The 26,356-nt window shown below is 37.5% G+C and overlaps 1 protein-coding gene across 1 annotated transcript in view; it reads left to right on the top strand.

Moving 5' to 3' along the window:
- The window catches only part of OCA2 (OCA2 melanosomal transmembrane protein), a 207,992-nt gene that overhangs the window by 67,557 nt on the left and 114,079 nt on the right, over positions 1-26,356 (top strand). Inside the window, exons 11-15 of the mRNA XM_071570096.1 lie at positions 13,583-13,654; positions 14,484-14,549; positions 15,606-15,662; positions 18,819-18,943; positions 22,590-22,728. Coding sequence (XP_071426197.1) covers positions 13,583-13,654; positions 14,484-14,549; positions 15,606-15,662; positions 18,819-18,943; positions 22,590-22,728 — 459 coding nt within the window. The remainder of the gene's footprint in view (positions 1-13,582; positions 13,655-14,483; positions 14,550-15,605; positions 15,663-18,818; positions 18,944-22,589; positions 22,729-26,356) is intronic.

Raw genomic sequence — 26,356 nt, 5'->3', positions numbered from 1 at the left:
ATTCCTGCAAATTCAAAGGCAGAAGTAATTTTTTTTTACATTTAAAATATGGAAAGTCATGTATTGTGTCATGATGTTAGCTATTTTCTCCATTGCATCTGTGGGAATGACAAATGCTACAATGAGAGTAAATTTTAAACTGTAAGTTTTTAAGCTGGAAATAACTATCAGAGAAGCAAAACATGAGTGTTTTATGGTTCCCTCATTGATTTCTTGCAAGCAATGGATGTTAATATTGTTAGAATATGTACCAGTAGCTTTCCTTGTATTCAGTATTTATAACTTCAGTGCCTGCTTTCTGAACACATTTTCACTCTCTATCCCATTAGCTGTTATCACTGTTAGAGAAATCAATGGGTGTTACTGTGGGAGCAATCTCTCATAGATTTTAATTTTCGGTGTTGCTGCTTCCCATCTTTTATCAGCTTTTATTGGTTTCCTGTATTTCATTAATTATTATTTGCAATACCTCCAAATTCAGACAGTGTTGACACCCCAAACCAGTTTTTAAGCCATATTTTCACATATTTTCTTTAAAAATGAAGAAAGAGGAAGCATTTTATCTGTTACAAATCGCAAGAGCCACACAAAGGCATGTCTCCTGTTCTTCCTGCATAGCCCTTTTCCCCAAACATGAATTGTAGATCTTGTGCCCACAACCTGCTCTACCTCACTGCCTTCATCTTTTAATCCTTCCTTCCCTTCTCCCCTTACTCTTTGATACCTTTGTCACCAAGGACTGCGTAGAACAGGCTGCAAGAGCTTCTGTGTCCTGCAAATACAGATGATGGGAAAGGCTGATGAAGTAACAGGTTCTAGTTGGAAACTGAAGTGCTTTTCCTGTAAACAATCATCTTCTCCAGCCTTTTACCACTGTAAAGACACAGGGTAAATTCTGCTTTGAGGCAGCTGTTTGTCTCTATGTTAGCACTAAATTTCTATATCAAACACCACTCTTTGTCCATAGAGAAGTCTCAGGATGCACTGTTCTTCAGGAAACATCCTGGACTGCTGACCTTCATTTCTTCAGGCATTTAATTAGAGTATTGTTTCTTTTGAAACTGATTCCATGTTCCATATTCATAAAATACTAATATGTTTCTGGTAAAAAAATAAAATAGATGCCTCTTCTCCTCCTTAATTTTTAATTATTTGTATTTTCATGCTTGCTACAAACAAGAATACTTCCTTACTTCACAATTCTACTACTCTACCTCTTGAAATGTTTATATATTGTTTTTAATTCTCTTTAGATGATCTTCTTTTAGTTACATTTTCTGCTTGAATTCTGAGGGCTTTTTCCTGTCTTAGGCAAATATCCTTTCCTTCAGTAACTAAATATTAATTCTCTTGAAATTGATTTATCTTCAAATATCAATCAGTTCCCTCTTTGCATTTCAGTCTTCTGTTCCTTCCTCTTCTCCCAAAGGAGAAAAACATTCTGCTTCTTATGGTATTTTTGTTTTAATCTATTCTAGAATATTTTATAGACTTGTTGAAAACAATGAAGTATTTAATTTTGTTCTTGAAAGCATCCACTACACAGGAATTTCAAACAGGTGCAAGTTAAAGAAAAGAAAGAAAGAAAGAGTGCCAAATTTACCTTTTTTGATCTCAGCTCTACTGTCTGACCTGAGAAACACAGGTAAGATGGGCTATGAGTATGTTTTCGTGTTGGTCTACAGAGACAACTGGAGCAAAGCGCAGATGTACAGAGTTCTACGCTGATGTTGTACCAAATTAGTTCACAATATATTTTCAGATAGGCTTTTTCTAGTTTTCGTCTTCAAAATATCTCACCTCTTTTGATGGAGAACTTGAAAAAAATTCAAATGAAGAAAACGTTAGAAAATTTAGTTTTCATATTTTTATACTTTTCCGCTCTAAATATGTTTATTATTTCAGATAAGAGTGTATTTTATCCTTTGCCTTCTTTGATTTCCATTCTTTTTTCCAGGAAAGCATTTTTCTATGTATATAACTGAAGTGACTATTTATAGCCCGTTCATTCAAATTCAATGAGCAGTGGCATATGGTTGTTCCTGGTCATACAGCATGACCAAGGAAAAGCAATGCAGATAAAATCTCATTGTCAGATAACAGCTAAATATGAAATTAATAGTTAGATATAATTGATTTCTCCCATTTTCCCTGTATTAACTACACAGATAATTGGATAATACATTGGTTGCAGTAAAAAGAAATCTATCTGCCTATCTGTATTTTAAAATATCTGTTGAAATGTTTAAGTATTACTGGTATTCAGAAAAGTTTCTTGAATTGCTAAAGTTTTTATTAGTAATTATTAACTGCATATTTACAGCTATGTTGAAGCTGCATTAATAGAAATATCTAAAGAGGAATGTTAGACATCAGTTATAGCTCATTAATTCATTAATTGAAATGAATTAATGTGTGCCCTCTTACAATATTTTCCTTTAATAATATAGTTGTTTTGTGGTGTGTGTTAAAATGAAGTAGTAGCTGTTTACACTTGCAAATTAGCTAACAGAAGCAAATATGAAAGCAATGGCCTCTTAAAGGCTATTTTAGAAAACAATTCATTTAATCAGGAAAAAAGGCAGAGTCAAATTTATTACATTAATAAAAATTAAGAAAAAACAGGAGATAGCTATAGCATATCAAACATCAGAAAAGTGACAAAAGCCAGTATCAGAAATTCTGTGACAGCCTCCAGGTATTATTTTTACCACAGGCACTATTATTTAGCTTCATATCCTGTCTTGTAAGTAGTCCTAAAAAAGGTCTGGCCAGCATCTTTTAAATGGCATGTTAAGGATCTGACATCTTGAATAACATTTACATGTCTGTGTTTCTTCTTAAATCACAAATAGTTGAAAGTGCAAAATCTGACCTTAAAAGCTCTTGCTAGCGTGAGTTATGGGCTTATAATCACTATTTTTATTACTTTAATGGAAATGGAGTGTGTCAGTTTCTCTCCATATTACTTTTCTATTATTAACTAGCTTAAATTATGAATAAACATCCCCCAAGCTTAATTTCTTTAACTCAGAGCAGAGTGATTTTATTAGCATTTAACCAGCAGAAATTAGCTTCAGAGAACAAAACTTTTATGTGGTTTAGTCTGACCATTTTTCTAGTATTGTGGGGTGGTTGAACCAGTGTTTCCTTGCAGGAAAAGTTTTTACAAATGAAATAAGATGTTATGATGCAGTCTATGCTCGTGCAGTCCAGCTTTTGCTAATTTCCAGTAATGAGGCCATAACATCAGAAAATTATGCTCTAGAGAGGGCATGGGAATAGACAAAGGGAAGAAATATTCATTGGTTATATGAAGCATAATACTAAATGATAGCAATAGGCTACTTAAGAGAGATCTTTTTCTGATAAAGAAAGTCACAGAAACTGACTGATCACAGAAGTGATCAGCTTACTCAGCATGGCTTCTCACTTCCCATCCATTCTTATATTGATCTGTCTTTAAATATAGACTGAGAAGAGTGTGGATTAGAATGTTTCCAACTCCACATATATCCTCCCAAATGACTGGTAGCAAAGGAAAGGAGAAAATCCATAGCCATTATTGGAGAAGATGGTGTAAAAAGAAAACAGTAGCTGCTGCACTCCCTGGCCTTGGTGGGAGAGAATATATTCCTGCTGCTATTGATTTCATTTGTTCTGGGATGAAAAAATTGTGAAAGGGAATTAAACCACTGTTGTGGGACTTGGCAGAAAATTAGGGTCAGATTATCAGAACAAACCGTTTACCCTCTTTGGTATGAGCCTAAACCATGTCTCCCTGAGCAAGAATAAAAGTTTCCCCTCATCTGCCCTCCTGTCCAGGGCTGGTAGGGAAAAAACCAGCCCAGAAGTCATAAATGCAGTGACTCTGTGGGGGTTGCATGGAACCTAAATCCAGAGCAGTGAAACCTAAAGCATAAAATCCAGTAATAAAGATAGCTTCATCTGGAGCAGTCTAGTCACATCTGTCCTGGACAGCTAGTAGTTTTGAATCTATTTTGGAGTCCTCATAATCCTAAAGCACCATTACCATTCAAAAGTCTACTTTCCCATCCCCTACAGCTGAAAATGTGCACCTCAATGAGGGCACTCTTGCTGACCCCACAAGGAATATTTTTAGGACATAAACTGAGGGTGTGCATTGGGAATAATATCCAGGCACATCAAGCAGATAAAGGCAAGAACAAGGAGACCCAGGCATGGGGCAGATCCATATGTCCAGAGTGAAATATTCACCAAGTGGTGCCCTAGATGTTCTTCCAGAGAAAACAGCCTGTTACTGAGCTACCAGTTAAGCAGTGTGGACAACCAGGGTTTACTGTCATTTCCTAGTGCCTTTCTCTAATTTAGGGAGAGACTGTGACCTCTGTGCATTTTGAGAAGCTCAGAATGACTTTAAAGCAGCTGTGCAAGAGCATTGCAAGGTGTTCCTTATTTGGAGCATTGAATCAGTACCTCAGAGGTGTCAGGATTTCTACTGCTTGTGTAGAGCAGAGCCACTGCCACAAACGAGGATGCTCCAAAAGGACAGAGCCAGCACCAGTAAGATGAAACTAGTCACTTTTACCTGCCCTAACTGCAACAAAAGAAGGATAAATGAAGTGTGAAGGAAGTGAAATGCTGTAAGATGAGGAAGGGATGAGTTTCAATTAAAACAAAAATGCAATATAATAGCAAGCAAAATCCTCAGCTGGATCCCAGCTTGATAAGTTGTAATAACAGTTTTGTATTATTAATCCAATATGAATATTGACTTTATGCTGACTATTGCCTGTCTAATTGTTAGCTCTATCTTGATAGAGGTCTGGCTGTGCTCTAAATATGTGTGCTTTAAAGAAAAATACATTCTTTTTCATGCTATGGTACTTCTGTTGTGAGTAAATTGTCCTTAATTACAAACTTAAGAGGAAAAAATTGCCACTGGATGGTGCTGCTCACTATTCTAAGGATTAGATAGAACTGTCTGCTTTAAAAGATGTTGTTGCCCAGGCTCCACTTTCCACAAAATGTGATTTTTTGAAATAATAGGAGTCATATTTTCAACACTAAATGCAAAAACTAATTCACAAATGTCCATTTGCTATTTTCAATTGCCTTTTAAACCTAATTTTGAACTGTATTTTGTTCAATTTGTGAAAGACTGACAAACACAAATGTTTTGCCCTGCCTTGCATATGTATTTTGTGAATTGGTGTCTTTCCTTTCTGTTTGAGAGAGGCTATAGAACATTAAATTAGCTTAATTGAATGGTGTTGTTCAGCTTCTACCCTGCCTACGGCAACGAAAGGGGTAGAGGGCCATAAAGTCTTAAAATTTTAACAAGTTGTTGGAACACACATATGCTTCTAATGCACACAAACAAGGACAAGAACCACTCAGTTCTTTTTAAGGCCTCAGATGGTGTCTTCAGCAAAAGCAAGGGCAAAAGGGAATGAAAAAACATGAAAGTGTAGGGGCCAGGCTTAAAGGGAGATGTGATGGCATAATTTAAAGAAGAAAAAAAATTCGGAACTGAAAAGTGATGTGAGGAAGAGAGGAGATGGCAGGGATGAAAGACTCTCCAGAGAAACTTCTAGCTAGAGCAGGAAGAGGTAATGCAAGTACTGCAGTTTGCCATACTGTTGTTCTTAGTGCATGGCTGTAATTCTGTGTGGTTGTATTATCCTACCATTTAAAGGAGGTTGACAAAGGTTCACACAGGGAAAGTAAAATATATTTCCCCCACAGTTTGGTGATTTGCTCTATATAATTTCTTTACTAAAAATTCACAGTATCATTTTTCTTGAGAATACTGAGATAATTGGGGAAATTTAAATGGTGGCATCTTCAGTTTCAGTTTTCTTAAACGGTAAATGTAATGAGGGTCTTTCAATCCTGACAAATAATGCTTTTATGACACAAAAACATGAGAGTGTGCATTGGGAAAGATATCAAAGCATGTAGAGTGGATGGAGTCAGCAGAGCATGCTGAAATAGGTGATGGAGGACTGGACTGACCCTTCCAAAAGGGTCTTGCAAGACTGAAATCTCATTGATAGACCATCCTCTTGATACCCAATAGCTTTGGTCATGTCAGCCCACAGTAGCAGTTTGGTTTACCATCTCATAGGTCCTTTACTGGCTCATGACTAGATCTCTTTATTTAAGTCATATAGCAAATGTTTTATGTAGCTAAAATATTTCTGGAGTGAGTGCCTTTTTCTTACATCAGAGGCATTGATTGCAACAGGTAGAGGCTGGAAAACATCCACTTGTGACTGAAATGACACAGATAAGGCAGTCTCCTCTCTTCTGCAGGAATCTGACAGAAATATTGACTAGGTGTGATGCTATACCTTTTTATCCATTTTTACCATAATATTCTGAAGTGAAAAGTTATTTCAAAACCAGATTCAACAGTCAAGCAGTCATTTCAACCCTCATCATATAGGATTAAACCATCTTCTAATCTTCTGTCCAACATCTGTGCAAATGCTAATGCCCTCCTTACTTCCCACACTCTTTGCTCCCAGATTTGTTTTTCTCTCAAGTTTCCAAGGCAGGAAAATACAAGGGTTTCAACAGTCTTGTTCATCTCATATACTAAGAATATTTTTATCCCTGCATCATTCAAGGGCTATTTTGAACCCATTGGTTCAATGTTCCATGTGAACACGAAGCTTTAGTCCATCTAGTTTTTCTCTACAAAGAGCAAGCCACGATATCACGGAGAAAGAAAGCTCACAGGCACTGAAAAGATTGCAAATTGTGCACATTGTTCATTCAAAGCTTTTGAGAGAGTTATGGAGTAACAAATACTTTTGAGGAGTATAGAATAAACTTACAGATTTTCTATTATATAGAAGAGGGAAAGGAATTGATTGCTTATCAACCCTGATTTCCTTTTACGACAAGCTAACTCACCTAGATGATCAAGGGAAGCCAGTTGATGTAATCTTTTTGGATTTCAGTAAAGTTTTGATACTGTCTCTCACAAGATCCTTCTGGACAAAATGTCCAGCACACAGCTGGATAAACACATCATGTGATGGGTGAGCAATTGGCTCATGGGTTCAGCAAAGAGGCTAATAGTGAATGGGGTGACATCAGACTGGAGGAGACTGAGGGGAGACCTCACTGCTGTTACAACTTCCTTGTGAGGGGAAGAGCGGGGGCAGACACTGATCTCTTCCTGTCGTGTCCAGGACTCAAGGAAATGGCCTGAAGTTATGTGAGGAGAGGTTTAAGTTGGGTATTAGAAAAGTTCTTCAGTCAGAGGGTGGTTGGACACCAGAACAGGCTCTGCAGGGAAGTGGCTGCAGCCTGACAGAGGTCAAGAAGTGTTTGGACAATAGTCTCAGGCACATGATGTGACTCTTTGGGGATGGTTCTGTGCAGGCCTAAGGGTTGGAATTGATGATCTTAGTGGGTTACTTCCAACTTGGCATATTCTGTGATCCTGTAATAAGAAAATTTGTTCACAGAAAATAATTTGATCTCCTGGAGTTTGTGTCACTCTCTTCTATGGATTGTGTTTTACGTATAGCTAGAATTGATGTCAGCTGATGAAGCTTTATGTAGTTACCTGATCACAGAATTTCAAGGCCATGTTTCCTAGACAAAACTCCTAAGATACCTTAGCTAGTTCAGTTAATATCCCATACAGATAAAAATGAACTAATATAGGCATTGTCTTGGACACCAACCAGTATTACTTTTAATCATTTTCTATTTAAGATGATCACCTTGTGTAGTGTCATCTTATATTGTAAAGCACTGCATTAGGAAGTGGCAGATTGCTGCCTTGTATGACTTTTCCGAAGGCAGGATTGTTTATACCAGGACTTTCTCCACCAACATTGAATCAGAATGAGTAATTTAGCACACTGTCTTAATAGAAATGGGTATTATAGCAGAACACCATGAATGAGTACTTTCTTACCTTAGAGTTGTGTAGATGTTCTTCAGAAGTTAAAAAGTGTGCTTTTGAATCTAATGTTTCCATTAAAAAAAAAAAAAGTCTTTCAGGATTGGGAATCTGTCTTTAAAAAGAGCTTATTTGCTTTATAGGGAGTATTATTTCCACAGTTACAGGCATTAGCCAATTATTGTGCAATTAATCACAATGCATGGTTGTACTAAAATATGCAGCTAATGTTTCTAAATTCACAGTCTATTTCTCCAGTCTGTACTCTTAACTAGTCTTGGTCACTATTTCATGTACTGTTGTACTGTGATTTGGTGTTTGAGTGTTTTGTTTTGTTTGTGGTTGTTTTTATTTGTTTTTTTTTTTTGGTTTGGTTTGATTTGGTTTGGTTTTTTTTGGGTTTTTTTGCTTATTTTCAAGCAAGACATTCTTACATACAGCGGTATGGTTCTGACATATTTTGACTTACAAAAATGACATTAATAATAAGGTTTTCTAAATATTTAACCCAGTGTAAAGTCTTATTTTAGGATTCATGTTTGCATGTATAGAATCCATACGGATAACATTCTAATCTGCAGACAAAGATAAAAATAGCTGTTCTTGCTGTCACTGATTTCTAAGACGCTTGTCACTTTGGGATCCTTGATGCACAGCATCTATCAGCAGTTGTACCCTACATCAAGAGCTGCTTTAGCCCATCCCTGAATACTTCACCATTGTAAATCATACTCTCTAAACTATGTCAAGCAGCACTCTATCACTTCATTAAAATCCTTACAGAATTTATTTCTTACTGCTTAACTAAGGAATCTTGAGGCAGTTAATTTTTCATTATAATTCATTTTGCACTAGCTGTTGAGACACATCCCCTGCAAGGGGGATACAAGAGGCATGTTGCTGTGCTTTCACCAACTGGTACTGGTCAGAAAGTCTCTTTACTATGGGTGAGCATGTAGAAAGTCAAATAAATATGTCTGGGACCATAGGCCTTCCTTTTCTGCTGCTCTGACCTCATCTGTATCTGACTATATCCTTTGTTTCTAGTCTGTTGGTTTACATTCTGTTCAAATTGTGCAATTTACCAGAAATAAAGCAAATTTCCATGAATGAGAATTTGATGCTACTCAGCTTTGAAGTGGATCTACAACGAGGCAGAGTTCAAAGTATTGCAAACCTTTTTTTAGCACTTGTTTTCTAACATAAACCCAAATTTTCAATATTATTGCTTGACAGTTAGGAAAAATTACCCAAATTAAGCTAAATTAGCATTGTTTTTCTGTGATTTTCAGTTTTGATTTCAGCTTCTGGTGCCAACTTTAGACTTTGGCATTAGTTTTCCAGACTATGGGTATTTTTGATCCACTTACTTTGATCCACTAATGAGTGAATCAAATGTGTGTACAGATGAAAGACTGAAGTTTCATCTATATCCTGCTAAAACATCTGGAATAGTCCAAGGCAAAGCAGATTACCAAAATATATAAGGTACGTGACAGCAAATTATAAGATAATCTCCATCAAGGTATCTGAACGAGGATATCATTTTCAGAGGCATTCAGGCTAATACCATCTTGATTTTATATAGGAAAAACACACTCTGTCTGAAAAAAATCTTCCACTGCTGAGGATATCTTTTTTAACCCAATGAATCCTTATAGAACCTAAAAGTGAGTAGATACAAAACATAAAGGTAGGAAGAAAAAAGTTATCTTAGAGCAAATTTTACTCCCCTTCTCTCCCATCTCTTCCCCTGAGAACAAAGAATTGAACTAGAGATTTTATACTGTCTAAGAGGGATTTGGCTGTTGATTTTATAAGGTCTGAGTTATTCTGGAGGTAGGTGGAAATTGCATAAAAAGTCTGTGTGGATGTAGCCTTGGTAATAATTGCACCCTTGCTGATATGCAGCAATGCTGGCACTCTATCAAATGTAAATTAATTTATCAGTAAAATAAGTAGTTTAATGCAACAGGCTTCACTGGAGAAAAATGGATGAGAAATTAATTGAGGCTGCATTTGAAGCTTTACATTAAAATCCCTGACAGTCATCTTTCAACTGCTGCTTATCACTTATAATGAAGGACTTGAAATAAAATATTTGATATGATGCACATTTATCAAATATCTTCAGAAGCACATTTTGGAAATATGCCTGCCTTGTATTTCAGCTGGGAAATGTATGCTCTGATATAGCATACAGGTCACCACTTATTGGCTTCTAAATAGCTTCCTTTTTACCTCCTTTTGCCACACATGATTTAGTGTTTGAAATTTTGAATCATTTTTATAATGATGTTTTTGCAGTCTACAAAATCATTTGATGTACTCAGTGCAAAAATTCCAAAGCATTTTCAGATAGATAAGGAAATTTAAATCTGGGAAAGATCTACATTGTCTAAATTCAAATTGCATTACAGCTCTGGAATTGTATGTTTTTAATAAAGATTAAGTACAAAGGCTTGTGGCATAAATGATTCGGGTTGCTTTAATTTCTTAGTTTAACTCCTGAATTAAGACTATGGAAACTATCACACATAACCAGCATTCAGCAGATTGTGTTTATCACACAGCAGGCAAACATGAAACACATTTTTACAGATAACTATGAAACAAAATCCCTATAGAAGTTTTTCCTAGTCTTCACTCATTCTGAATTGACCCTGTAACATTGACCCCATGACATTGCTATCAACACACCTACATTGCTGATGCTGATGTTAAGAGCCATAATTGTTGTAGCTTTGGGCATTTCCATTACTTATAGAGAATTCCATAAACATCCCCATTTTCTGCAATTTCTTAATCTCTTAGCCTAGTAATGAACTATTTCAGTGAGCTCTACAACTGATTTGTGCACTGTAAAGAGTGAAATCTGGGCTGCATTGTTTACAGTAGCAGTTTGTATTGGAAGAACTGTCTCTGTAAAAGGCAAGCACTATTCTTTGGTGTAGCAGTCAGCCAGCACTGCTAAGCATTCTTCAGACAAAGATACAGATGATGTTCATGGTGAAGATGCCCTTTCTACAAGGAATATAATATCTCTTTATATATATATATATATATATATATATATATATATATATATATATATATGTAGTATACTTATATATACTATAACAATATTTTAATATAGTATATAATATATTAGTATACACATATATCTGTGAGGTTTGCAGTTGGATTGGGAGGTGAGGAGCTCTAGCATGCACACTGATATACTAAAAGCTGTGTATGTTCCTTGTTTGTCTTGTCTTTGTCATCTCAAAGGTCATTGTTTTTTAAGAGAATGCATGAGAAGCTGCACTTTCTCAGGCCTGAGAAGGGTCAGATGAATACAGATGATTTCTCACTTACCTTTAAAAATGTCTTTTTATTCAGAAGTCCACAAAATCTGTCAGCTTTCCTGGGGTTAAATTCTTGTGTTATTTCTGAGCTCTTTCAGTTCTCTACCTGAGCTGTTGTTCATGTATATTCTTTGATATTCAACCTGAAATGATACCCATTCTCCTCCCAAGCTTCTAAGGGATTTGGATCAAATTTGCACTGTTTTCCAAAAGAATAATAAAGGAATCTTACCTAACATAATGATTTCTAAATGTGTATTAGATGAAACTGTTGTTCAAAGAGTGCCACAACTTATAACCTGCATCTCTTAATTTCTTCATTTGTAGACTTTTAGAAATGCCTTTGCAAATATATTATTTGTTCGGGGGTTTATTTTATATCAAAAGAAAATTTAAGAGCAACATAACCTTTCCTAAACCATTCCAAATCTCAATTTTGAATATTAACACATCTCAGAGTTTACATAAATATGCTTTCTAGGTTTTATGTTACTTTAGAACTTTCATTTGATAAGTTGCTGAAGTGAAGAATTATATATTGGACAAGTTTTTTGTAATAGATCTTTCCATCTTAATATATTTTGATCATTTTTCAGGATATATTTTAGTATATCCTTCTTGAAAAACAACCAGGATGATGGAACTGACTGATGACTCTATTTGTACAGTTTCCCACCCCCATCTTTATGCAGAAATTAAAGAAAACTTCACCCATAGGTGACAGCAAACTCTTGGAAACTGAAAATGCAGTCAATTCAATGTATGCAATTAAAAATACAGAAGTGACAGCAAAAATTCTTATGTGGAATTATGCAAAAAATCTGTAGCCTAACAAATCTCAGGAAAACTGCTGTACCTTTCTGAGAACTGCAAAAGAGCTATCTAATGTGGATGATGATTAATAGAGGAGAAAATCTTCAGTCTGAGGACAGTTGAGGATTTCCCATTAGCTTAAACTTGAACTTTGCTCTGGTAAGAAGCAGATCCTCCTCCCTGACAAACAGCTCTGCTTGGCATCTTTTCCTGGAGAGAGCTGTAATGTCTAATTGGTGCACCCAATCATCAGTCACAAGAACTATCAAACGTTATCAAGTGTTCCCCACCTTTGCAGAATCAAAAGGGCCTTATGTATACGTACATATCAATCCTCTGGAAGTGGAAATCAAAAGTGAAGCTGTGACTTATCACACACATTTTCTGGGGGAGCTGGTGGGAGCTGCAGTCTGTTCATTAGGACACAAAAAACGTGGTCTAATCTCCTGCTTTGTCATATATGTAGGTTGTTCATTGAATTTTGAAAAAAACAGAGAATGAGACTTTTCTTTACTCGCGCGTTAGTAATTTATATATTTATTTTTTCTATGTAAATTATGTTGTTATTTACCATTTCTGAGTGCCATGATCTAGTAAACAGATTGGAGTTGGACCAAGGGTTGGACTTGATGACCTCAGAGGTCTTTTCCAACCCAATCGATTCTATGATTCTATGATTTCTGTTAAAAAATTACATTCAAGGAGAAAAAAAAACAAAGCGAATTTTTTCCATTTTTTCTTTTCCTTTACAAACAGGCAGGAGGGTCTTGAGATGCCCTCATCCTACTGTTCCTTATCAGCAAAATATTTCTTATGAAATTAGCAGTAAATGAAATATTTCTAGAATTTTTTATTTCTTTCTAAGCAATAATTCTAACTTGTATGAGAATAATATTTAAATACATTAATAGTAAAAGGTGATAATTAGATTTGGTCTTTTGTAGTGTGATTTTCATTAATTACATTCTTACTTTAATGGAGTTATTTTACACAATCTGTGATCTTCCAGACGTGGAGGGTTAAATAACTACAAATAAGCACTTGGAGAGAAAGCACATTTTTAGTACACGCTTGCTGAACAAGCACCTATAAAAAATCCAGTGGATCACTTCCTGGGCATGCATCTTCTTCCCATGGGCTGTGAGGGAAGCCAATGGGACTATGCTTTTTGATTCTTAAGTTAGGGAAGATGAATTGCTTTCCTTCTTGGGTCAACTGCTGGCAAATATAAAAAATGAGATTATTGCTGGGACTTCCTAGCAGGGGTTTCACAGGCATGGTTTTGTTTGGAGTTTTTGTTGTTTGGGTTTTTGTTAGTTCGTTTTTTGTTTTGTTTTATCCTTAATAACATCCTATAGTAAGGCAAGGTAATTAACCATTCTCTTGTCAGAAAAAAAGCCCAAACAAACCAAGAAAAGAATTGTCTACAGAAATTTTTATCCTCTTCCCCTCTCCTTTTTTATATTATAGAGATATTTAGAGGTCTCTGGCCAATTCTTACCCTTTGTTGCAGATTGTTCACAGGACCCTTGCGGCGATGTTGGGCTCTTTGGCAGCTTTAGCCGCCTTAGCTATTGTTGGGGAGGTAAGTTATCAACCTCTAAGTGCTCACTTTGTTTCCAGGTAAGGTGTGAGATATTGTTAATTTCCATGGGTGCCCTGTTGTGACTGGGCACATGACAGAGCAGTGTTTATTAAGAAAGAGAGGTGGTAGGAGAGATACTGGGATGGAAACACAAGTCAGACTAGTGTACAGATGAGGAGGGTACAAAAAAGTCAGTCGATACTTTTTTGCAAGAAATGAAGTTCAAGCTTAATTCAGAGTTAGTTTAACACTGTTATTTTCAGTAGTGTTAGGCTACCAAGTGAGCCAAAATGGAAATACATTGCTTTATATTACCCTAAATAATTACATATCATGCTTGTATGTTCCAATGCTTTTGTTTTCCCCGCTGCTTACTCTTGGTTGATATATAGTTAACCTCAGAATGATTTTCTCTATTTTTCTCATAGCCACATCATTGCTGTGTTCCCTTAAATTCCCTCCAGTTTGTTCACAGGTGAAGTGCTATGCTTTTGTTCCCTCACCAAAAAGGAAACTGGAGAGTACCATATAATTTGGTTACTTTTTATTTCTGTAATGGTATGTAAGGAACAACTAGACCAACCAATAGCCTAATGTAGGCTTTTGATAATGACCCACTTAGGATGCCAGCAGTACTTTGAATTAGTAATAATAGTAACTAGTAATGGCAGTAATACAGAGTCCTTTTTTGTACCTTGTAGGAACACTTATTAAATTCCATGACAGCTTATTTAAATGGTTCATCAGTTAAGTGGAGTTTGTATTGCATAGCTAATCACAAGTTAGGTGTTTTGTGGCATTCACTGGTAATTATATTTTTTGATTGCAGAGGCCAAGTATGGTCAAAGTGGTGCAGTGGATTGACTATGAGACATTGGCATTGCTATTTGGAATGGTAATAAAATGTATCTTTTGCTCTAAATGTGCTGAAATGATCAAATTCAACATAGAGACATTTCCTTTTAAAATATTTTGTTAATTGTACTTTACTGAGATAACTTATGGTGAAGATTTGGGCCTTGAAGAATTTACCAAGAAAGAGGATGATCAGACCTCTGAAGAAGTCTTTTGAAATGTTGTTCCTTTTCTATTTTTTTCTTTTAAGTCTGTGAAATAATGGTGATAACATGCTAAATACATCCTCAGGGTCTATAAATATAAAGACCTGTTTAAGGGCCAAGTATTATCAGTCTCATTCATCTTTTTAATTTTGTTTACTCAAAAACTTCCTCAAACACACTCTGCTGAAAAGTGCTTTTCTTTGTCTTAGTTGGTGCTATGTTTGGAACCATAAAAAAGCAAGCCAAAAGTAGAGAAAAAAATATCTGATTATATTATAATCATATATTATTTTAATCACTTTGCCTAGAGCTATTTGTGGTAAAAAGAGTTGTCCAAGTGCTATTAAACTCTAGCACAAAATATAGAATACACAGAGAAAAAATTACAATTATCTGTTGCCATTCTGAGCTTTTCTTATTTTCTGATACTGCTCCCTGCTCCCCACCTTCCCCACAGAAAAAGAAAGAAAAAAAAATTCTGTTGGGAGCAATGATAGAAGGACAGAAACATCCTAGACATGTGGGAAAATGCAATTCTTGAAGCCACTATCTACTGTACTCTGTAGAGAATTACTGCGGAAAGCAAACACACTGACTGGTATTTCTTGATTAATGACATGGAGTACTTAATGATGCCCACTTAGTCACTACAAATAAAATTCAACTAGACTTGTATGGCATTTACAGACTGCTTATGTTGAGAAGTAAATTTCACGTATGATGGAGTACCTGGAAGAATCTGACAGCTGTAGTGGATATTCTAATACAAAGGTGATCAAGTTCTCAGAGCTGTGTCAGATAAGAAATATATTTGTCAGGATCACAAACTGCTTCACTTTGGTTTTGAGTAATAATTCAGTTGTTATTTTTCTTTCTTCATCTTTTGGTAGATGATTTTGGTGGCCATATTTTCAGAGACTGGATTCTTTGACTACTGTGCAGTTAAGGTAGGCTTGTTTTGGTACTTTTAATTCTTCCTGGATTAATCAAGTTAGTATTTATTCTAATCTGTTACACCAAGCACTGTCTCTGAAGAGACACTAGAAATTACAGTGGCCAACTTGTAATATTGGAAAAACATTCTATGGATGAAAGGAAGCCTTAATGCAATTTTGTTTCTACAGGAGAAAGTTAAAGGCCCCCAGTAGGGTACACAAGCAGATGGACAGTATAAAGCTGAGTTATTTCACTAAGTTCCTAAGGTTTGCAGTTTTGCTGTAACTGAAATCTCTACTTACGCCTGGCAGTGGGAGAGAGAAAATATGAGAACTATCATTAACTTTATGATCACATATGAAATATGACCTTTTCACAGTAGCAGAACAAAAGATTACATAAAAAGAGTTATGCATTGAATCATGATCTTAGATTCATAGAACAGTTTGGGTTGGAAGGAACCTTAATCATCCAGTTCCAACTCCCCTAACAAGACCAGGGACAGCTTCCTCTAGGCCAGGTTGCTCAAAGCCCCATCCAACTTGACTCTTCCAGGGATGGGACATCTACTGCCTCTCTGGGCAACCTGTTCCAGTGACTCACCACCCTCACAGTAAAGAATTTCTTCCTTATACCTAATCTAAACCTACTCTCTTTCAATGTAAAGCATTTCCCTTTGTCCTATGGCTATATGCCTTTGTCAAAACCCTCCCAAGCTCACCTGTATGCTCCCTTTAGGTACTGGAAGGTGCTGTAAGGTCACTTCAGAGCCTTCTCTTTTCCAGATTGAATAACAGATCTTTTTCAGCCTGTTCTCACCGGAGAAGTACTCCAGCCTTCTGATCATCTTTGTGGCCCTCCTCTGAACTCCAGCAGGTCCATGACATTATGCTGGGGCCTCCAGAGCTGGAAGTAGTACTCCAGGTGGGGTCTAACAAGAGTGGAATGGAGGAATGGAATTACCTCCCTTTTTTATATGCAGCCCAGAACATGGCTGGCTTTCTGGGCAGCAAGTGCAGGTTGCTGGGTCATTTTGAGCTTCTCATCCACCAATACCCTCAAGTCTTTCCCCTCAAGAATGCTCTCAGTCTCTCCGCTGAGCCTGTACTCGTGCTTGGTATTGCCCTTTTCCCTAGGCAGGACCTTGCACTTGTCCTTGTTGAACTTCATGAGGTTTGCATGGGCCCCTCCAAGGCTTCTTGGTACTGCCATGGTACTCCACCAAGCAGATCTCTGAAGAGGCCAGTCTGCTCTTCTGAAGTCCAGGTTAGAGAGCTTGTTGTGCACCCTCCAGGCTGCCCTGAGGATCTTGAATTCCACTAGTTCATGGTCACTTCAGCTGACACTGCCCTGAAAGTTCACATTCCCCAGAAGTCCCAACTTGTTGGTGAGAATAAGGCCCAGAATAACATATCTCATTGGGTTGTCTATTGCTTAGAGGAAGAAGATATCAACAACACAGTCTAGGAAACCACCGGTTTGCTTGTTCCCTGCTATATTGACCCTCCAACAGATACTGGGGTCACTGAAGTTCCCCTTGCAGACTGGGCTTGTGAACCTGAGGCTGCTCCTATCTGAGCATAGAGGGCCTCATCTGCTTGGTCTTCCTGCTTGGGTGCCTGTAACAGACCCCCACTGTAATGTCACCTGTCCCTGCCCTCCCTTTAATCCTGACCTGTAAACTCTTAACTCTTGGTTCATTCCTCAGTCATCCCCAGGCAGAGTTATGTGAACTCCAGCTGGTCATTGACATAGAAGGCAACACCCTTTCCTCACCTTCCCTGCCTGTCCTTCCTAAAGAGCCTGTATCCTTCCATTCCAACACTTCAGTCATAGGAACCTTCCTACCATGTCTCTGTGATGCCAATAAGATCATAGCCCTGAAGGCACACACATGTCTATAACTTATTTACTCCCCTTACCACATGCAGTTTGCATAGAGGAGTTTAAACTGTGCTCCTGATGAAGCTGTTTTAGTGGCTGGAGTGTCTGGAATTCCTTTGTGGTGATCTTCGGGTGCTCTCCTGTTGACATGTGATCTCTCTTCAGACTGACTATCTCTTGCTGGCACTGGCATCAAACTGGAAGAAGTGAAACTGAGAGGATTGAAACCCCTTTCTCTGGCAACTTCAGTTTAAAGTCCTCTTCACCAGCTTGGCAAACCTATGATAAAAGATGCTGTTCCTCTTTTCTGATGGAACCCATCAGTCCTCAGTAGACTCTTTCTCAGAGCAGGGCTTGTGGTCTAAGTAGCAGGCCCCCTGATTGTGGAACCAGTCCTGTTAACATTTGTTGATTCATGAGATTTGATTGGCCCTTTCAAACCCCTTCTCTGTGATTGGGAGGATTGATGAAAAAACCACCTGAGCTCTAGAATCCCTCATCACCACTCCCAGGGCTCTGTAATCCTTCTTAATACTCCTCAGACTGGCCCTGACTGTATCATTGGCTGTTGGTTTGCTCTCAGAGCTCTCACCATTCTGCCTTGAAGGTCAGGAAGGATGAAGGCCCTTGGCCTGTGCAGATGTTCACAAAACAGTTGCTGGGTTATGGGGACTTCAAGTCTCTGCACTCCACCAGTTCTGTAAGATTGCTTGAAGGGCAAGTATTGCCCATGAAGGACACTTTCACCTGCTGCGAAGCTTCATTTTCTTCAGAAGGGTGGAAAGAAAGCAAAAGTGACAAGGAGGGCTGTTTTGAACACAGGACCCCTAAACAAAGCATGTACGGAGACAACCCCTGCCTATACAGATGCCCCATCTGTGTAGCCCAGTCAGTGCTGCTCCAAGGGTGGGGAATGTGGGCCAGCTTGTGGAGGGGATGGGAGATCTGAATCATGTAAGTCCATCTGAGCATACAGGCGGGAGATGGGGACTCAGCCCTGCTCGGAATCTGCCATAGACCCCTTTCATGGCTGGCAGCAGAGCATGACGTTTCTTCATTCTTGTTTCCTCACTTGCATGATGGGTATGTTTGTCCACTTCCATGAAATGTTTTCTTGCTAAATTGATTACTACCGGAGAGGGTGCTGTTGGAGGTACATGGAATAGTAACTGCTGTGAGCTCACTGTGGCTTAACTTTGATCAAGTTGCTTTATCTATCATTTTTTGAAAATTAAGCTGGAGTGATCTAGTCCCTTAATTTTGTTTCACTTTGTTTTTACTAGGCTTATCGGTTCTCTAGAGGCAAAGTGTGGGCCATGATTACACTTCTGTGTCTCATTGCTGCAATTCTTTCTGCATTTTTGGACAACGTTACCACTATGCTTCTCTTTACTCCAGTAACCATAAGGTACCTTATTGTTATGGTTTTGGCTTTGGTCTTTTATAGCCAGCAATCAGTAGCAGACATGTGTGCAAAATGCTTGTTTGGACTGTTTTTGATCATCTAAATGGAACTCAAAGCTTCAAATACTCTTATTGTGATAGAATAAAAAGCTGGCAGTTTCAAAAGGATGGGCTGCCTTTTCCCTTTGCATTAATACTGAGCACATATCTGAATACTGTTACACTGCCTTGGCAGCTAACTGTTCTGGTTTGTCTTCACATCTTAACTGCAACAGCATATGGCACCAAATGCTCCCTAGTAGGCGAAAGTTCTTTCCTGTAAAGCAGGGAGAATTTTTTAATTACAGCTGCTTTATCCTTTACTAGCTAATATCTGGATACAATTTTAGATAGTAATTTATGTTTCAGTAAGGTTGTTATCCCTTCTAATACTAGTGACAAATAAATAAAGAAAAAAGTCCAGATTCCAACTCACAGCTTTGTTTTGGAATATGATACTCTGAATTTTCTTTCTGTTGGTGACCTTATGATTGAAACAGCCACTGGTTAATTGCACAATTTGAAATCAGATATTTGGAACTTTGAATAGAGAACAGTGAATTTAATTACTTCAGATTTCTGTAGATTAATAACACGTGATTTGCAGCTACATTTAATCAATGTGGGATTATAAATTACTGTTTAACCTGAATTTAACCTGTGTCTGGTCTGACAAATCTGTTTAATCCTGTTCCATTTTGGAAAGATCTAATGTGTTTTTAAAATGGTCCTGAGGATGTAAAGCTTGCAATCATTATCATGTTAAAGTACACAAAATCCTATTAAGATATGCCTTTACTTTAAGACACAGTGTAAAACAGTTAACAACAAATTTGCAAGTGGAGTTTTTTCTAGATTGGGAAACAGCTGGTGATTGATCTCCATTTGTCTTCTATCTGATTATCTTTTCAAGAGATCACTTTGCCATATCCCAATCAATTATTGCACCTCTATCAGTAAGCAGCACTGGAACTATTGAAGACCAAATTTTCTTTAGCTGTGTTGCAGAATATTTTCAATAAAATATTTCATGGAATATTCTGACTTGGAAGAGATCCACAAGAACCATGGAGTCCAACTCTTAAGTGAATGGCACAAACAAGGGATTGAATCTGTAGCCTCGGTGATACTAGTACCATGCTTATAATTGGGAGTGGATTGAAATCCAGACATCAATGTAGCATGAAAGCTTTTCACAGGCAGAGCTATTGTACCATTTATTGCGTTTTCAAAGAATCATAGAATACCCCAGGTTGATAGGTCTTTGAAAGCTCATCTGGTTCAAACGTCCATGGGAAAGGAAGCCTAGCCATGGGGACTACACCATGTCCCTGGGGAGGCTGTTCAAGGGGTTAACTGTTCTCACCACAAAGTGGGGGGCATTTTTTTTTTTTTTTTTTTTTTTTTTTTTTTTGTGGTAAGGTGAAATTTCGCCCTTATAATTGTTGTCCCTTTTCTTCTCCATGTGGATACTTGTGAAGTGAGAGCCTCTGCCTTTGTAGTCTCACTTTAAGTAATGGACTTTTATACTAAATGTATACTAAGTACTTAGTTCTACACTAAATGAGCTTGTAACACGGAAGAAGAGGAAACTCAGCATGTGGGAAACATTTGTATCTGAATCACTATCAAAGCCAAAATAAACTTTTATCTCATCTATTAAAACCGAATAAATTGCCTAGTTCAAACCCCTTCATGCTGGGGGTCATTTTTTTTTTTTTTTAAATCTTACTGCCATTGTGTACAGCTTCACTGTGTTGCACTCTGCAGTCATTGCCATGGAGATAAAGCTTGCAGAAAGTCATACTGACTCTATGAATATAAGGCTTTCTATTTCCTTTAATAAGACGTAAACACGGTACTTGTTTTGATAAAAAAATGTAATACCTACCCCTTTTTAACTGAAGTTTATTTTCAAGACACTTTGTTATTGGGAACTGGAAAAGGTTAATGATTACATGTGATGAGTTATATAACCAGGGCAAGTAAACTGAAAAAGTGTGACCTGCCATATAGCTAACACATTCTGATGGTTTTATACTTTAGGCTTAGTCTTTCCTGACTTATATCATATTTGGTTTTCAAAGATATCACTAGGTACATCAAAAAGAAAGAATAACTAAAAAAAGTTAAGGTTATATTTTGAAATATTTGGAAATCAAGGAGCACTGAATGGAGTTAAAATTACAAGTACAGTTATGGTCTTGTACCACAATTGATGCATTTGGGCCAGTTGCACTACAAAGTATCCTTTAACTGAATGATTTCATGCTGTTGGGGAAATAGTGTATTTTTGCACTGTTATTATTTTCTGGAGTTTTTATGTGCTGATATATATGTCGTCTGACTGGGTTTTTTTCCGAGTTTTAAATTGACACTCTTGGTGATAACATAAGTGAATCAAGTTAAGATTTTGTGCAATACACTCTATTTCCTTTGAAATATAGGTTTTAATAATACAGACCTAGACTGAACAGCAAAGCTCAGCCCTTCCTTCAGGGAAATGTGTGACAGCGCTGCAGCAAGAGCAATAGTGAGAAAGGATTCTTGCTGCCCGCCCTTCCCCTATCCCCTATTATGTAGAGAGGGTAATAGTGAAGTGTGGCCTCCATCAATGTCTTGATAGTTGTGAGGAGAAAAAGAGTTGTTCCTTATTCCAAAGTGCTTAGGTGTGACTTTAAGTTTATTACCAGAGCCCAAGTTTAAAGTCAAATGTCTACTTCAGAAATGAGGGGGTTAGGTGGGTTTGTGTGTAAACGCAGTTTGTGTGAGTTGAAGTAATCTGTGTGAGGATTACTGGGGTAAATGGGCTCTGAACTGAAATGGCTCATGAGGTTACTGAGTCAACCCCAGTATTTGCCAGAGCACGTCAAGGTGCTCCTTAGCTCCTTATTAAAGAAAAAAATTACTTTTTCTTATCAAAGCAGCATCTTACTAAAGAAGCATTGAATATTCTTGGACTGATAAAAAGATTTTGAGATTTTTCAAATAATAAAGTATGTGTATTTTTGACTCTTGTTGCATTACAAACAGAAATACTCATGATCAAGCTTTGTAGAGGGAGAAAACCAGGAACAGAATAAAGCAGATAAACCTAGGCTGAAAGCTGAATTCTCTAGTTCATGGCTAATAGGCAGCCTGCCCAATTCTCTACCAATTTTCCCCACAAGAAAGTTGGTCACTGTTGCTGAGTGCAGAGCCTGTGGTTGCCCAGAATATTTTCCATAGGTCAGTGTAGCCTGGGGACCATGGTTTCAAAACCTGTATGATGCTGAAAATTTGAAATGATATTTTCTGTGTAGTCCAACCCTTGCAATAGTTGATTGTGCTTAATGAACAGCTTTTAAAAATGTATAGTTTTTGTAAACATTAATTATTGCATTATAAATGAAAAGCTATATATAATTTTTCTTTTATATTTCTCTATTTACTGTAGCACATATAATGCAGCACAATAAAAACTTTAACAATATACACACTCAAAAACCTTGTGTTTAAAATCCTGCCATTTTTCTGTGAAATGACTAAATATTGTAATTTTAATACATTTTAAGATTTAAGGTGCTTTGTGCATAGGGTACAAAGTTAATTTCATTGTCTTCATACCACAGGCTCTGTGAAGTACTTAATCTTGATCCTAGGCACGTCCTGATTGCAGAAGTAATCTTCACAAATATTGGAGGGGCTGCCACCGCTGTTGGGGATCCTCCAAATGTGATTATTGTTTCAAAACAGGAGCTGAGAAAGAAGGTATGTACCACAGTCTGTTTAGCTACTGAAATTAAATAGTGATGTTGACTTACGTGGTGTTGATCCTTCTCTTCCCCTAGACAGCCATATAAACTTACTCCACTTTTTCTGCCATGCTATTTCTTTCTTTTTAGAATGATCAGACAGAAGAGAGTGATCTTTTAGGGACAAAATAGTGATGAAAAATTTACTTTTTATATGGACTGAGAATATCAGTTTCCTTTTTTTGTTGTTTTTGGTGTTGATTTCCTTACAGTGGCAATGTGAGGAAAGAAGCAAAGCAAGAGTTGCAGAGGGGGAAACAAGTTGGGAAAAAAAAAAAAAGAAAATTAAGATGAAAATACCTCCATTTTTTCAGACTAGGTTTTCTCTCCAAAATTAAATATACCACTGAAGGATTAGCTCAGTTGGTTAAAACTTGGTAGTAAATAATGCCAAGGTCATGGGTTCAATCCCATGTATGGGCCATTGACTTAAGAGTTGGACTCGATGATCCTTGTAGGTCCTTTCCAACTCAGAATAGTCTGTGATTCTGGGATTCTGTGAAGACAATTCAATTCCTTTACTGCCATTCAAACCAGAAATTGTCCATATGCTAAAACCTGTAACATGAGAGGCCATGTTGCCCATGTCACACATGAGGCACTTTAACCACAGTCCAAGGGGGTGGGAGGAGGGTGGGGACTCCTCCCATGCAGTTTGGGCCACAGGTGGCTCCAACCTCCAGCCAATATTTTGGAATCTTCAGGCTGCAGTAGCAGACTTTATCTTCCATCTTGGCTCTTCTATTGTTTGCTGGGCATCTGGTGCCAAGGGAAGGCTGTGGTGGCTGGTGCTGGGTGGGACTGAAGAACACAAGACACCTGCCAGCAGGAGCATCCCAGCCCACCATGTCCTCCTGGCCACATGGCCCTCTCTGCCCTGTGGATAGGCAGAGCTGCTGCTGGCAGGTGCTCACATTTGCAGCCTTCAGCATCTGCTTGGAGCTGGTGTTTGCATGAGTTCGCTGTGCTCTCAGCTATCCCTGCTATCCCTGAACACAAGAGCATCAAGTCCCCCTTCTGCTTCTGGGACTGCCTGCCATCACCTGTGCCTGGTGTGCTGTGGGGCAGCAGGGAGGCAGTTTGCTCAGGATGCAAGGGGCAGCCCCTCCCAGGGAGGGACAGCTCTGTCCTCCTCCTGACCCTGCATCACCACCAACTGGCAGTGTGATGGAAGGGGCAGGTATGTAACGGGCACATTTATAAGGAACCAGGCGTTTGTTTTCTGGTTTGGTTGGGTGTCATAAACCTCATGAATAAATAAATCAATCTAAAGAAATTTAGTGTGAAATGAGCTATTGTGAAAATACCTGTGCAAGTGGGATGATGGAATTATAGTATAAAATCCTAGGCTGTGTTTTGTTTTTTTGTTTGTTTTTTTTTTTTTTTTTGCGTTTTTTTGTTTGCTTGGGTTTTTTATGGGGTATTTTTCTTCTTTTGTTTTTTTCTTTGATTTTTTTTTTAAATTTGGCATCACTTATGTTTCTATTGCTCTATGAAAGAAAGATCTCTTCTAATTAACTGAAAACACTCAAATTAATCAAGTACTGTCCAGGTTGGAAAATGTCTTTGAAAGTTCATATTATTTAATAAACTGAAGGTTTACCATCAAAATATTTGAAATGTGCTGCAGTTGGCTTGTTTGGATGATGACTTGGAAGAGTAATATTCCCAACTGAGGATTTGGTAGCTACATTTTACATTCTAAATGTGAAATCTGTGCAACTGTTTAAAACTTCTGATCTAAAAAAATAATTTGCACTTGCCATGAAGGTCATTTTCCTAAATACTCAGAAACTCATAATCTCTGCAGAACTTTTAGAAGTAGCTATAAACATGGGAAACAATGAAGCAGTCACATTGAAAAGAAACAATTTTGCATTTCTCTTGAATGAGATATTCATATTTGTAGAAGGACGCAAATGTGTAAAAAGCACAAAAAACTTTCCAGATGTTTTCTACTCTGGCTTATTTTCAGATCTTTTGTTGCATCATAGAAATAATTATGTAATAAAATAGATTAGGTTCAACACAGGACCACAGCAGTTGTGCTGCTTCTTGTCTATGTCTCAATTGTTATATTTTTCTATATAAATAAAAGAAGGTCGGAGACCTGTTCTTGGCATTGGGGCAGAGTGGTGTGTGGCTTATGTCCTCACTGCTTAGGGCTCACGCCTTCTCAAGCCTGGGGGAGTGCTGGGAGGAGTAACTGGATAAAACCAAGAGTGAGGACAGGGAAGGAGCTGGACGATCATATCCTCTTACAATCAGAACTGGTGAACAAAGCTTGATTTTGTCTATCTGCTCCAGCATGGTCTCTTTTAATCAGAAGGAGAAACACACACATGGTTTTCTATGGAAAACATCTGGTTTTCACCTCTTTTTACCATTATGGTTGTGCATTTGGACATTCTAGGAATTTTAGGCACTTTTCCCTCTTGATATTGTCATTGAAATTCCCTTTTTCATCCTCTTGCACTCCTTTACAGTGTTATTCTTGCACAGTAAGTACACAAATACTTGGACAACTACGCCTGCAAGAGGCTGAATAGTGAACTGCACTGTGTAGATTATGGGGTTTTCTACTTTATTAGGTGCTATCAGGAGGAGAATTTTACTGGTCTTCCTGAATTACTTCTGCTGTACTGCAACCTCTAAAAGCAGCCAAGTAAAATATTATGCAAGTTTACACTTTGTCTGGAAACCTTGGCTTTTAAATCAATACAAAATGAAGTGCCGTCTTGTTAGTTTGGGTGCTGGTTTTGGGTTATAGTGTTAGAAGTGCTTTACTCTTTGTTTACTGCAGTTCTGGAGAGATTCAGGGGAAAACTCACATCATATTAAAATATTTTATTTAAACTCTGTTTGAATAAATAAGGTTTTGTAACATTTTGCTCAGTAAAATGTAGGCATAAGTCTCTTTATTTGTCTTGAGGTGCAAATGAATGTCAAGCGGATTTTTCCTTTGTAGCTATGGTTAATTTATAATCCCGACATATTCCCTACCATCACGACTGGAATCAGTGGAACATTTGCATAATAGGAGAGGAACATTTGTTTTGTTCTTGCTTATTCTTAGTTGGAGTTGAAAGAAGTTTCACAAAATAGCATTTGTGTTGTAATTTTAGGGAGAAAAAATAGGAGTTTTCATTAAAAGCAAATGGAAAACTTGTTAGTGAATATAAAATTCTTTTTTTTAGTGTTGTGTTACCTTCAGAATGCTGCTATTAAGTGGCCATTGTTAATAAAATTATATTTTTGTCTTGAAGAGATATGTGCTCCAGAGTTTTGGGAACTCTATTTTTATAAGCACCATTTGGATATGGTCATTGCTTTCAGAAAGGTTGAACATCAAATCCTGTCTTTGGGAACTTCACAAGTATCTACAATCACACCTTTGAAACCAGAAGTTGTGTGTGCTCTAAGCATAGGCTGTGATTACAAGTTCTTTAAAAAATGGATGGTGAATAGGTCTCCAGAGCAAAATAGTAGTGTGAACACTGAACATGTGCACAAGCGTATCCAGCTGGACTTAATCAGCCTAACAGAGGTAGTGATAAGGGCAAAGGCAGTTTTAACATGTGCTA

This window comes from Pithys albifrons, chromosome 1, assembly GCF_047495875.1.
Source record: "Pithys albifrons albifrons isolate INPA30051 chromosome 1, PitAlb_v1, whole genome shotgun sequence".
Lineage (NCBI taxonomy): Eukaryota > Metazoa > Chordata > Aves > Passeriformes > Thamnophilidae > Pithys > Pithys albifrons.
This window is presented reverse-complemented; position numbering and strand designations above follow the sequence as displayed.